The sequence below is a fragment of the Pongo pygmaeus genome, chromosome 22 (genome assembly GCF_028885625.2).
Source record: "Pongo pygmaeus isolate AG05252 chromosome 22, NHGRI_mPonPyg2-v2.0_pri, whole genome shotgun sequence".
NCBI classification, from domain to species: domain Eukaryota; kingdom Metazoa; phylum Chordata; class Mammalia; order Primates; family Hominidae; genus Pongo; species Pongo pygmaeus.
Window position 1 is genome coordinate 58806889 of NC_072395.2, and position 14590 is coordinate 58821478.

At 47.4% G+C, this 14590-nt stretch overlaps 1 protein-coding gene across 41 annotated transcripts in view; it reads left to right on the top strand.

Annotated features, from left to right (window-relative positions):
* Positions 1-14590, top strand: part of PCBP3 (poly(rC) binding protein 3) — a 300088-nt gene that overhangs the window by 202777 nt on the left and 82721 nt on the right. For all 41 annotated transcript variants that reach the window (XM_054468333.2, XM_054468336.2, XM_063659845.1 and 38 more), the window contains one exon: positions 3856-3990. In XM_054468333.2, coding sequence (XP_054324308.1) covers positions 3981-3990 — 10 coding nt within the window. In that variant the 5' untranslated portion in view covers positions 3856-3980. The remainder of the gene's footprint in view (positions 1-3855; positions 3991-14590) is intronic.

Sequence of the window (14590 nt, forward strand, 5' to 3'; positions counted from 1 at the left end):
GTGCGTGAGGTTGGAAGAGGCAGGTCACTGCAGGAATGTGTCGTTCTGTCACGTCACTCTCTCAATGTCTGGTCTCATGGGGTTCCTTACCAATTTAGGGACTTATTAGGGAGATATCTCGAACCATATTGCTAGATATACATCATGAGCCAGTTCCCCTTAGGTGTCTCTAAAATGATATAAATTAGCAAGGAAATCGCCTTTGGTTAGAGTTCATTATTTTCTGGTCTTGCGTTGTTAGCATAGGCTGCTGTCTGCTGTCTGTGCCGGTTCTGTTTCATGTAACTTACTGAGGTTTTCTTTGCACCCTAATACAAGCTAGTTTTTTTTTTTTTTAACGAATGTTTCAAGTATGTTTAAGAAGAAAGTATCATCTCTATTATTGGAGTACAAAGTTTGATGTAATGTCCCTAAGACCTACCTCTGTTATTAGCTCTCTTTCATGTTGAGTTATTTTTGACCCCTTACCTTGCCATGGCTGACAGTCATGTGTTAATGATTGCTATTCTTATGTTTCTGTTTCTTTCCCCAACACCTATAGTTTCTGCATTATAAAGCCAGCTTCTGTGTTTGGGGGTTCTAGTAGATTCTTAACTCCATATGGCTTCACTGTGCACTGGGTCCTCCAGCATCAAGAAGTGCCCTTCTTGGCCTTGCTTCCTGCTTTGAGGTGAGGCCGGACCTTGTCTGACAGGCAGATTGCAATCCCTGCTCTTCAGCCTGGTGCATTGGCCTCACCTGCTTCTGCTCATTCCTTGACATTTAGCCTTTTCAAATCACTTGGCAATTGTCATGTCTCTTGTGTAAAGCAGAGCTGGCTTTGTGAGCCAAGTGGAAACTTTTCACATGTCCAAAACCATTTACATTTACTCATGTGTTGCCAGGACCGGTATGTCCAGTCCCAACTGCCACATAACTTGCTCCTGTATTTAATGTGTGTGTTGTGTTTTATTTATTGTGCATCTTTTTATTTTTTAAATGTGCTTTGTGTCTTTGCTTTTTTTTTTTGTATTGTTTTTGGCATTTAGGAAGGTCTGTGTTTTGTCCTGTTGGCTACTGTTATAATAACACCTCTCATTGCACCTTAGTCACTTGTTTCTTCCTCTGACCTCTTTATTTTGGCTTGTCTGGTGGGATTCTTTTCTCCCACCTATTTTTCATGCTTCAGTCTATGAGCTTATTCTACATTCCTTTTTTTCTGATTCATCTACCTCTGATTTATTTGCTGTATTTTTACTTTTGCAGAACAGCATGCTTCCCGATAAGAAGCTGTTTCACACCCCACCTCCATCCTTATCCTCACTTTCTGTTTTAGTCTGTGCTCAACAGATTTGTTATTTTTGTTTATGTCAAATTTCCCAGTGGTCTCTTGGCTTGAGGGAGATTCTTTTGTGGTAGGTTTGGGCCTGGAAACACAGTGTTCATTGAGTTCTTAGCTATTTAAAACTATTTCTCTAGAGCTTTAATTTTGAAGGACAGTTTGGCTGACATAAAATTCTTTGGTCACACTTTATTTTTACTTGAGTTTATGAAAATAATTGCTCCACTGTTCACTTACCTTGTACGTTGCAGTCAGGAAGTCCGATCCCCGTCTGATTTTGTTCCCTTTGTGAATGAGCTGGTCTTTTTGCCTGGAGTCCCAAAGAATTTTCTCTTTCAGTTGTAATCATTACTGGGGAGTGCCTTCAGGGCCACCATTCTGGGTCAGTTTGTTCAAGTACACGATGAGCCTTTCAACTTGTCGATTATTTTTTTCCTAAGAACATTTCTAGGATTTTAAGTATTAGGTCTGTTTCATAGTTTTGCTTTTCTTCTTTGGGAACTCCAGTCTGTGTTTCTTGGGTCTTTGTTGGCCTGGGCTCTGTATCTGGCAGCTTCTCTGTGCGTCTCTCACCTCTTGGTCGGCCTCATGTTCTCTTTGATGTTCTCAGTCCTCCTACAGTGTTCCTTATGCAGTCATTACCAGTAGAGGGGGTCCAGGTGGCGTCTCGAACAAAGGATTGGACAAAACGCACAAACAAAGCAAGGAAAGCAAAAGCAGGGATTTATTGAGAACGAAAGTACATGCCATGGTGTAGGAGCAGCCTGACCATCAGGGCTCAGGAGCTTACAGAATTTTCTGGGGTTTCGATACTCTAGAGGTTTCCCACTGGTTATTTGGCGAATATTCTATGAAAATGAAAAGAATGAAGTGAAGTCAGAGTCATTTATTCAGAATGCACCCTACTGTAAATGGAGAGGATGCTACTTGGAGTGTGTGGTCTGTGTAAATGGAGAGCATGCATATGAAGTTACAAAGGGTAAATGCCGTGAACGGAGAGGGTGAAGTGCAGTTGCAAAGCCGTTCACATCCCTGTCATTGCTGAGGAGCTTTCATTTGATTTAGTTCTAGGAAGTCAGCCTGGATGGATCAGCCTTCTCCTCCCTGCCTCCTTCCGTTGTCCTGCCTCACACTCAGCTGAATCTCTCTCTTTTGGTACCTTGTAACTTAGTCTCATCTCTGGGCTAATTGTGTCATTCTCTTTCATTTCTTTCCTGGGTTAAATTAATTCTCATTTCACAGTGTCTTGTTTTAACTGCATTTGTGTTCCTGGTGTTTTTAGTGTTTCATTTCTGTTTCTCAGCTTTTACTCATTTTGCTTTGGACTGCAGCGCTGGGTGGGAGTTCTCAGTTCCATTAGCTGAAGAAGTTTTAGTGCCCACACCCCGTTTTCCTCTCTCAGAGCCATGATGGACTTCAGGAGTGTCTGCGACTTGGAGAACATCATTTACCTAAAGGGATTTTGCATGCCTTTTTTATATTTATTTTAAAAGCACTTGGATTTTCCTGCACTAGCAGTAACAGGTGTTTCTAGCTGGGAACGGATGTGCCGAGGGACACGGGTGGTTTACCAGGTTTCTTTGTCCAATAGCATCCTTTTTTGTTGGTCAGCAAAAACGTAGGTTCTTTTTAGAAAAAACTGAATGGTGCATTTGGAGATGGATTAAATCTGTGTCTTCTTATGCCTTACTATGCTTTTATTTCTGTAGGAAACTGAATTTCTACTCTTTCCATCCTTCCTTCCCTTTTTCTCCCAAGGTTCCAAATATGCCTTTTTTTTTTTTTTTTTTTTTGAGGCGGAGTCTCACTCACTCTGTCACACTCAGGCTGCAGTGCAGTGGCGCAATCTCAGCTCACTGCAACTCCCGCCTCCCGGGTTCAAGCAATTCTCCTGCCTCAGCCTCCGGAGTAGCTGGGATTACAGGTGCCCGCCACCACCCTGGCTAATTTTTTGTATTTTGGTAGAGATGGGGGTTTCACCATGTTGCCCAGGCTGGCCTCAAACTCCTGACCTTAAGTGATCCTCCCATCTTGGCCTCCCAAAGTGCTGGGATTACAGGCATGAGCCACCACGTCCAACCTCAAATGTGCCTTTTTTTCCAAGTCTCTCCTCTAAGACCATGCTGAAATTGAAGAAATTAGGTGAAATTTGTTCACTATCAGTGAAATTAGAAAACCAGCAATGTATTTAAATTAATATATAATTTAATAAATATTGTTTTAAAATCAGTGTAGATATAAGGAAATACATAAGTAAGTGTAATTTTATCAAAACATTTCATCTAGACGTCTCACTTGTGAAGTGGAAGCCTGCCTTTGGGTTGAGTCACCTCATTTGGGGTGTTGAGGGGAAGAGCCCCAGGGGGAGCGCTTGCTGGCACTCCATCTCCACACTCACACCGTGCCTTGTACTCGAATGCTGAAGAGGTGTTGACTGCTGTGTTGAAGGCAAGAGGCAGTTCCGTTGAAGCCCAGTGCTGGCGGACAGGCCCTGCACCAGTGCGCTCACACAGCCCTGTGTTTTTGTGTTTTAGGTCAATAGGCTCCACGACAAAAGTCAACCCTTCTGTAAATCACCTGCTGTGGTTATGATGCTCTGAGTTCAATACGTCTGAACCTTTGCTGTCTATGGATCTGCTCTAAACCTTATAGCCTGCTTATGGGGGAAGGTGAGTTACTGTCTTTTGTTTGCATGTTTGTTTGTTTACCAAGAGTGTATATAACAAAGTCAGACTTACCCTTGACAAACGAAATCTGTTTGAAGTGACACAGTGCTGTATTTCACCCTGCTTCAGTCCACAGTGTGCCCTGAAGACTATTCTGTATATGACTTTGGGAAATTGGGGATCCCTGCTTTTGGTAGCAGTGAGCTGGTTGTGGTTGAACACCTTTGGGTCCAGTGCCAGGCCAGGTGGTTCTCGCACAGCCTTCCGGCGCTGCCCTGGAGCCAGCCCCGAGAAGCCAAGGAGGCACAGGTTTCAGGAATGAAGGACAAGAAGGCTGTGCTGGGGGCTGAAGATCGTCCTGAGGTATTTGGAAAGAGTAGGTAATGAGAGCATCAGGAGTGGGGGTGCTGTTTTGGTGGTCTGGTGATACCCTGCAGACGTTAGTGCCTATGGCTTGAGCTGTTACCATGAACTTCTGTTGATACAATTGCAAGGAAAATTGGATGAATGAGCAGTTGTGTTTGGAGCTTTTAACACATCCCTCCAAGAAGTAGGTCAACAAAAAATAAGCAGGAGTATTAATATCTTAAGCAATATAATAAATAAGTTTGAGCTGTTAGGTATATTTTGAACTCTACATGTTACTTTCTAAGCATACAGAGAAACATGTACAGTACTAGGATGTGTACAGGTGAAGTCTGTTTGTAACATAGGGATGTATGTGTACAGGTGAAATCTGTCTATAACACAGCATGTGGAGAGCATAAGGCAATTATACTGGAAATTAATAGTAAAGGAATAGCTTATATAAATAATATGCTATAAAAAACTCTTGTTAGAAATAAAATCATAAAAGAAATAAAAGAAATTTAGGGCTGAGTGATTATGAAGCAGTATACATCCAAATTAGCACGACACAGCTACAGCAGTGCTCAGAAGGACATCTGTAGCTATAAACACATGTGTTAAGAAAAATGAAAAATTAACTCAAGAGGCTGAAAAAAGAGCAAGGGAGAAAGCCCAAGGATCCATAAGGCAGAAATCAGTGAAATAGAGAGTACAGAAAAACAGAAAATTCACAGCCCTGAAAGCTGTTTTATGTTTTAGAGTCAATAGTTAGATCTCTGGTTAAAGAAAGTGGAAGGGCCGGGTGTGGTGGCTCACGCCTGTAATCCCAGCACTTTGGGAGGCTGAGGTGGGCAGATCACGAGGTCAGGAGTTCGAGACCAGCCTGGCTAACATGGTGAAACCCCGTCTCTACTAAAATACAAAAATTAGCCAGGTATGGTGGTGTGCGCCTGTAATCCCAGCTACTCGGGAGGCTGAGGCAGGAGAATTTAGCCAGGTGTGGTGGTGTGTGCCTGTAATCCCAGCTACTCGGGAGGCTGAGGCAGGAGAATTGCTTGAACCCGGGAGGAGGAGGTGGTAGTGAGCCAAGATTGTGCCCTTGCACTCCAGCCTGGGCCATGGAGTGAGACTCTGCCTAAAAAAAAAAGAAAGAAAGTGAAGAGATGATACTGGTGACAGTGGATGGAATAGCATATAGGAAGGAGTGAATAAGTGAATAAATAAAAATAAATATAGAAGGATGGATAGATATATAGATAGATAAAGAAATAACCATAGATACAGCCAAGAAGAAAAGTTGAGTACTGTGGGAAACCATATGCTAACATTTGAAAACGTAGGTGAAATTGATAACTTCCTGGGAAAATAGGAAGTGCAAAAATAGACTTGAGAAGAAATAGAGAACTTGGATAAGCCAATAATACTAAAGAAATTTAAGTGACAATCAAAGACTTCCATTCAAAAAAAGTTCTCAGACATATTTTTATGGGTGAATTATACCTAACTTTAAGGAACATTTGATTTCTAACTTACACAGATTGTTTCAGAAAATAGATAATAAAGCTCCCCAGCCCTGAGGCTAGGAAGAAGAGAGGCTGGTCCACAGGTACGAAGTTACAGTTAGACAGGAGGAGTAAATTCTGGTGTTCTGTTAATAGGGTGACTATAGCTAATAATAATGTGTCTGTCCAGATAGCTGGAAGACAGGATTTTGAATGTTACCACAAAATCATAAATGTTTACAGTGATGGATATGTTAATTTCCCTGGTTTGATCATTAGATAATGTATACATGTATTGAAACATCATATTGTATCCTGTAAATATGTACAACTATTATGCGTCAATTATAAATAAAGCTTAAAAAAAGCTGATGGCTTCAAAGGTCGGGGCAAGGAATGTGGCCTGGAAAAGACAAGGGAAAATTTCCCCAAAGCCTTCAGAAGGAACACAGCCCTGCAGCCACCCTGACTTTTGTTCAGAAGGAACCCAGCCCTGCAGCCATGCTGATTTTTGTTCAGAGGGAACACAGCCCTGCAGACACCCTGACTTTTGTTCAGAAGGAACACAGCCCTGCAGCCACGCTGATTTTTGTTCAGAAGGAACACAGCCCTGCAGCCACACTGATTTTTGTTCAGAAGGAACACAGCCCTGCAGCCACGCTGATTTTTGTTCAGAAGGAACACAGCCCTGCAGCCACGCTGATTTTTGTTCAGAAGGAACACAGCCCTGCAGCCACGCTGATTTTTGTTCAGAAGGAACACAGCCCTGCAGCCACGCTGATTTTTGTTCAGAAGGAACACAGCCCTGCAGCCACGCTGATTTTTGTTCAGAAGGAGCACAGCCCTGTAGCCACGCTGATTTTTGTTCAGAAGGAGCACAGCCCTGCAGCCACCCTGACTTTTGTTCAGAAGGAACACAGCCCTGCAGACACCCTGACTTTTGTTCAGAAGGAACACAGCCCTGCAGACACCCTGATTTTTGTTCAGAAGGAACACAGCACTGCAGACACCCTGACTTTTGTCCAGAAGGAACACAGCCCTGCAGACACCCTGACTTTTGTTCAGAAGGAACACAGCCCTGCAGACACCCTGACTTTTGTCCAGAAGGAACACAGCCCTCCAGACACCCTGAGTTTTGTTCAGAAGGAACACAGCCCTGCAAACACCCTGACTTGTCTAGTGAGATCTGATTCAGACCTCTGACTTCTGGAAATAGAAGATAATAAATTGTGATGTAATTTGTAACATCAGCAATAGGAAACTAATACAGTAACTTTTATAGAAAAATGGGTGAAGGATCTGAAAGACAGTTTACAGAAGAAGAAGTACAAAAGGCTGGTGAAGAGATGTGCAAACTCACTTCTTGTCTGAGAGATGCAGAGCGACATGGCATGTACCCTTCCCACAGCTGAGACCAGCAGGAGCGGGCAGTGGACTCGCACCAGGCATTGGGAGCAGATGAGGAAAGTGCACGTGCCGCTGGCCAGAGGGGGTGGGCTGGCATATCTTCTCCGGAGCCTGCTGTGACCTGGCGTGCTGTCCTGCATCTCTGTGGTGATAAAATCTCCACGGGGTCATGGAGACAGATGCACACAGCATCTCCTTGTTGTGCTCCATGGATGTCGGGGTGGAAGGTGACCTCAGTGCCCTTGCCTAGAAGAGTGAAAACCTAACTGTGGCAGAAGCCAGATGCCGTGGGTTGGATGTGCCAATGGCCCTTAAAGGCAGGGCTGGCGTTACTGGTGGAGGGTGTCCAGGTTCTTGGCATTTTGAAAAAATAATTGGACAAAACACACAAACAAAGCAAGGAAAGAATGAAGCAGTGAGAGCAGCGATTAACTGAAAATGAGAGCACAGTCCACAAGGTGGGAGCAGCCCGAGCAAGCAGCTCACGGGCCCCAGTGACAGAATTTTCTGGGGTTTCAATACCCTCTGCAGGTTTCCATTGGTTACTTGGTATACACCCCATGTGAATGGAGAGGGTGTTACTGTCATGGCTGAAGTGTTTGCATTTGATTTAGTTCTAGGAAGACCTTAGGTTTCTTCCCTGCAGGCCCTGTTCTCCTGCCTCACTGGGTTAAAAAGCTAAGAAACATGAGTGGTGTTAAACCATTCTGCCTGTGTGAGTACAGACACATGCACAGGACATTAAATATACATGTACTTTGCAAGAGCATATGTGAGTAAGAGTCAGGCACTCGGTATTTTAGAATGGGCTCCTGCATGGTGGCAGTGGCAGGTCATGGTGATAAGGGCCGGTGAGAATAAAAAGGAGCCGATGATACGGTGCAGGAGCCGCTCCCAGGAAGCGGTGGTGCCGGCGTGTCATAAACTGGTATCCGCATCTCAGCCTCTGTGCACGAGGCCAGGAAGAGAAAAGATTTCCAAAAAGGTAAGAGTGGGGAGAAAAAAAAAAAAAACAAGCAAAGAAACACAAAGAGCAGCATCCTTTTGAAGTTGGGCCTGGGAGAGAGATGGAAGGAGTGGGATGAGGCCTCCACGTTTCACAGCTCAGTAACCTGGACCCTGAGAGGCTGTGCAGTTTGTTCCATGCAAGGGCCAGCCTGGACTTGCAGGCTCAAATACGACTCCTCATGCCCTGCATGTGTGTCAGCTACCACAAATGCTTTTTTAAAATTTATTTTTGTTTTTATTTTTAGTTGTGGTAAAATGTACATAACATAGAATTTTCCATCTTAACTATTTTTTAGCATACAGTTCAGGAATATGCTGGGCAGCCATCACCACCATTATCTCCGGAACTTTCTCAACTTTTTGAACTGAATCTCTGTCCCCATTAAACCCTCCCTCCCCCAGCCTCTGGCACCCAGCATCGTACTTACTGTCTGTCTCTAGGAATCTGACTGCTCTAGGGACCGCTATACATGGAATTATATGGCATTTGTCTGTTTGTAACTGGCTTATTTCTTTTAGCCTAATGTCTTCAGGGTTCATCTACACTGTGGCATGTGTGAGAATGTCCTTCCCTTTGAAAGCTGACCGACATCCCATTGTATGTAAAGACTGCAGCCATCAATGGACAGGAAGGCTTCACCCGCTTGGCTGTTAGGAGTGGTGCCCTTGTGTGTGCCTATCTCAAATATTTTATTCTTTGTGATGCTATTGTAAATAGAATTGTTTTCTTAATTTCCCTTTTGGATTGTTCACTGTGAGTAGAAGATGCTCTTTGATGAGACTGAAATGAAGCTGGGTGTGGGCTCTGGGTGGGTGGAGCAAGCACTCTGAGCCTCTGCCCCGCGGAATGAAGTGGTCTGAGAAGTCAGTAGCAGGAATGCTGGAGGAAACGGAAACTTACAATCTCTCCTGCCTGAGTTCACGGCAGGCTGGAACCCAGAAGCTGGCAGAAAGCTGACAGACAGCTCCAGGAGGAGCCTCTGGGAACAGCTCGAAGAGCAGGAAAGGTGGTGCCAGGAATGGCCGAGGGGGTCCGCAGGGGCCCCCAGGCTCTACCATGGAGCGCGAGAGCCTTCCTCTCCAAGTCTGGCAGCGATGCCCAAGTGGCGCGATCCCCCAGCGCCTTCTCTCTCTCTGCGCTTTCCCACAGCTGATCCCGGAGGAGTGCACCTGGGAAGCCAGTGCAGAGAGCTGGAGCTTCCCGACTGCAGGAGGGAAAAGAGGAATCCTGGGATCTGGGAGGCACAGGGAGGCCAGCGCAGACGCAGGCTCGGGAAGCCCACGGAGAGGGCTGGGCAGTCTCCCACACTCACCCCCAGCTTCACATACACACATCCGCCCTCAAACAGCTCATCACAGACCTTGAGAACCGCACCATGGGGTGGACTGCTGCCCAGTTCCCAGACCCCACCAGCACAGAGGGGGGCATGCGTGGGAAGGCCTGGATAGCCCTGCAAAGACCGAAACAACCAACACGGGAACCCACACAGAGCCCCTTAGAGTTGAAGCCTGAACCCAGCCAGGCTGGTTGCCTCCTACATCTGAGATATAAATACTCTCTCTGGGATTTAAACGAGACCCAGGGCTGCCTCCGCACCCCGCCACCCTAGGTCCGTGCTGCAGGCCATGCACTGTGTAGGGTCAGGCCCACGTGTGTGTCTGCCTTCTGCCGGGGATCCAAGTGCCCGATGGCCTGAGGGCCGGACCCCACACAGGCACAGAACATGCTGCAGAAATGACAGGCGAGTGGAACCCAGGGAGACAGAAAACCTCCTGCCAGGGAAGATGCTCGGCTTGGAGAGAGGACTAAACTCTGACCTTTTTCCTCTCTTGCCCAAATTCCTATCTAAGGAGCCTGGGGAGTCACACCGTACAAACTGGAACGTCTCATGAGACGGGTTTTATTTAACCCAATATAACATGGCTTTTCAGTCTGACTGTGGCTTCACATCACATGACAGATAAAGTAGGAAATAGAAATACTTTACCCCAAAATATGTTTATTTGCCATATTTCGAAATGGGCCTCCAAAGCCATCTTTTGTGGGGGAAAGTTTGCATCTGTAAAGAACCTGTATTAACAACTGGATCTTTCCCCTTCCAGACCCTCCCAATCCTGAAGAGACTGGCTGAGAGTCTAGTGCCTTGTAAAGGTCTGAATAGGAAACATTTGCCATGTATTGCCTCTAAGGGTGGACACCTATGAGATTTCATCTACATAATAAGGACCTTGGTCTCCACAGCCCCTTCTCTTAACCCAGATACTCCTTTCTATTGATTCCAGGCCTTCAGATAGTAACTTAACTCATTCAGCCAAGTACCCATCAGAACATCTTTTAATTCATCTGATAGAGCTTGGATATTTGCCCCACCCACATCTCACATGGAAATGTGATCCCCAGTGTTGGAGGTGGGTCTGGTGGGAGGTGTTTGGGTCATGGGGGCGGCTTCCCCATGAACGGCCTGGGCCATCCCCTGGTGATGACCGAGCTCTTGCCCTTGAGTTCACAGGAGACCTGGTTGTGTAAAAGCGTGTGGCACCCCCTCCCCTCCTATTCTGCCCAGGTGACATGCTGCTCCTCTGCCTCCCGCCATGATCGCAAGTTTCCTGATGTCAAAGAAAAAAGTCCAACTCTGTAAAATATTTGAAGAGATTGATTCTGAGCCAAATCTGCGTGACCATGGCCTGTGACACAGCCCTCAGGAGGTCCTGAGAACATGTACCCAAGGCGGTCGGGTACAGCCTGGTTTTATTCACTTTAGGGAGGCATGAGACATCAATCAAATACATTTGACAAATACATTGGTTTGGTCCAGAAAGGTGGGACAACTCCAAGTGAGGGCTTCCAGGCTATCGGTAAATTTAAACATTTTCTGGTTGACGGTTGAGTTTGTCTAAAGACCTGGGATCATAGAAAGGAAATGCTCAGGTTAAGATAAAGCATTGTGGAGACCAAGGTTCTTCTGAAGTCTCGTAGTGGCTGTCCTTAGAGACAGTCAATGACAAATGCTTCCTATTCAGACCTTTAAAAGCTGCTAGACTCTCAATTAATCTCTTCAGGATTGGGGGGGGGCCTGGAAGAAAAAGATCAAGCTATGTTAATAGAGATTCTTTACAGATGCAAATTTTCCCCCACAAAGGATGGCTTTGTAGGACCATCTCAAGATATGGCAAAGAAACATGTTTTGAGGTAAATTATTTTGTATTCCTTGTCTCATAATGTTATGCCAGGTTGGAAAGTAAGTCACAATATAGGGTTAAATAAAACCCATCTGATGAGAATTTATGGTTTGTAGAGCATGACTCCCCAGACCCCTTAGATAGGAATATAGGCAAGAAAAAAAAATCAGAATTGAGTCCTCACGGAGGCACCTCTCCAGAAGCCGAGCAGATGCCAGTGCTGAGCCTCCTGTACGGCCTGCAGAACCCTGAGCCAGCTGAACCTCCTTTCTTTATAAATTACCCAGCCTCAGGCATTCCTTTATGACAATGCAAGAACAGCCTAATACACCACCTATAACCCCCGCCTTTGAGCTGTCCTGCCTTTCTGGACCTCAAACCAGTACACACCTCACTATATCTCCCTAAACCATGTAAAACCAGGCTGCACCCCAGCCACCCTGGGCACAAGTTCTTAGGTTCTCCTGAGGCTGTGCCTCGGCCATAGTCACTCACATTTGGCTCAGAGTAAATCTCTTTAAATATTATTTTGCAGAGTTTAGCTCTTCTTGTTGACAGGAGCCAGCATCTACCAGTGACCAGAAAGCCTCAAGCCCTGGTGCTAGCTTCTCTGCCACTCTTGGACCCATGAGCCTTGGATGGGGTGGGGAAACAGGGCTGCCCCCCAGGGCCTTGCTCTCCAGTGTTGACAGAGGTGTCATGTGGGAGAGGCTCGCAGAGGGCAGGGGTGTTGGCTCCCCCCACAGCCAAGCCAGGCCTCCCCCATTCCCACACCCTTCCCACTGACCTCGCTCCTCAGACCCACCCTGCACTCCTGCCTTGCGGACCATGCCCCAGGGAGCCTCATGGACCTCCCTCACCTCCCTCCAGTCTCTGACCTGTCAACCAAAATGGGATTGTGGCAGATCTTAATCCGCTCAGAGCTTTATTTTGCCAAGGTTGAGGACTCGCCAGGGAAAGAGAGACAGAAGTTACTGTAGGACCTGTTGCCTGGGCTTTTTCTGAAGAGACTTTTAGGACTTCCGTATTTGAAGGGGAAAGAGCTGGCGGGAGGCAGTAGAGGACCTGTCATGTACGCACAGTCTCTCCAAGAATCTGCGTTTCCCATAAGGTGAAATAAACCTGGAGCAGAGGAAGACATGCGTGTGTCTTGGGCTGGGCGGAGGAGGGACGGCTTCTGGTCTTGTCTTAGTCCTGTACCTGTGAAGATAAGCTGTTTATTGACACTGTCGGTGAGAGTCAGCAGGACACTGCCTTAGGGTACAGACTGGGGCCCAGAGGGCATTTCCTTGTGGGCAGCTGGTGAGGGAGGCCCCTGGGGAGACTGGCAGCCTTCTATCTGCAGCTGTCTGCTTAGGACCAAAAGGAAGGCCACCTTTGCATGACCCTGTTCCCAAACTGAACTCCTCGTCATAGTGGGTTTGGGGTCCTGAGATTGTATTTTCCTTCCACAGTTCCCAGGTCCCCCTTCAGTGAGGTCTTCCTGATGGATGCTGATATGGTCTGGCTGTGTCCCCACCCAAATCTTATCTTGAATTGTAGCTCCCACAATTCCTACAGGTCATGGGAGGGACTCAGTGGGAGGTAAGTGAATCATGGGGGCAGGTCTTTCCCGTGCTGTTCTCGTGATAGTGAGTAAGTCTCATGAGATCTGATGGTTTTCTAAAGCATAGTTCCTCTGCACGTGCCCTCTCTTGCCGGCCACCATGTAAGACATCCCTTTGCTCTTCCTGCGTCTTCCACCATGATTGTGAGGCCTCCCCAGCCATGAGGAACTGTGAGTCCATGAAACCTCTTTCCTTTATAAATTACACAGTCTCAGTTATGTCTGTATTACCAGCGTGAGAACAGATAAATACAGACGCCATATAAAACCCCAATCCAGCCTTTCCAGCCTTGTCCACTCCTTTGTTGGTGTCGCCGTCCTTGGGATGTGAGCTCTGTGAACGCCCGGTGCTGTGCTGCGGTATCAGCAGGTCCCCGACCAGGAGCAGCCAGGCCAGGAGGGGCCGTGCAGCAGAGGTGGCCAGCGGGTCAGCCGGGCCGGGAGGGGCCGTGCAGCAGAGGTGGCCAGCAAGTCAGGGTACAAGGCCAGAGAGGGTTCTCTGAGAGAGAACTGCATCATATGGGGGTTCCTCTGCATGGCTATGCATCAGAAGTGGGGATGAATCCATTTCACACTCTCCCCATTTACTGCTTCAGAGCCCCTGGGGAGGAAAACTCCCAGGTTGCCCAGGAAACTCTACAATGACCCTTGGGACCCTGGACAGCTGGCCTTCCACTGGCTGCCAGCCTCACCCTGGCTGCCTGCCTCTGCTCAGGGAAGGCCAGTCCTAACACACGACATCTCCCCTCTTGGAGAAACCACTAGGGGTGGCCGTCAGTGTGATGGGTGGGCGCTTGGCCCCGGGGCGGGCTCCATACTCGACTGGGCACCTCCCTCTCCAGGGCCTATTCCAGCACCGAGTGGGCCTTCGGGGATCGTGCACCGTGAGCGGCACAGCTGGATCCCAGGTGAGGGCACTTCACCTCCCAGGCCTGGTCTCCACACCTGGGTCACAGAGAGACACGTCAGCTGAGGAAGCAGGGCAGGCGGCCTCTTCCTTCAACAACTTTAACTTCCTTTAAATGGAGAAGGGAGGCTGCTCCTGGGGAACACAGAGGGTCGCTCCACTGTCAAACCACAGCAGCTGTGCACCAGAAGGGGCCTCAGGGACCAGCCAGCCGGTGCCCCCACCCTCTGACAGATGCACCCAGGAGTCAAGCATGGGGGTGTCCTTGGCACCTGGATTGGAAGGTTCTTGCCATGGTGGATGGGGTCTGACCTCCTGGACTTCGGTGGGTAACCGAAGGCTCCAGCACGCAGCTTCAGAAAGACCAGAGCCAGGCCCAGGTGCCCCCTCCAGCCGACACCTGGGCTGTGGCCTCTGGGCTGCTTCTCCTTCCTGTGGCTTCCAAGTCCCGGGTACATCGGTGCCCTTCTGTGTCCTGGCGGTTTTAGAGAAAAGGAATGAAGCAGCTGTGTTCACATACATGTACTAAATGTGAAATTTTCACAGCAACACCATTAGGTCTCTAATTTTATTACGTCGAAAGTTGCGTGTTGGCAGGAGTGATGTGACTAACAGCAGTTAGGACTATGCAGCTGACTTGGTTGA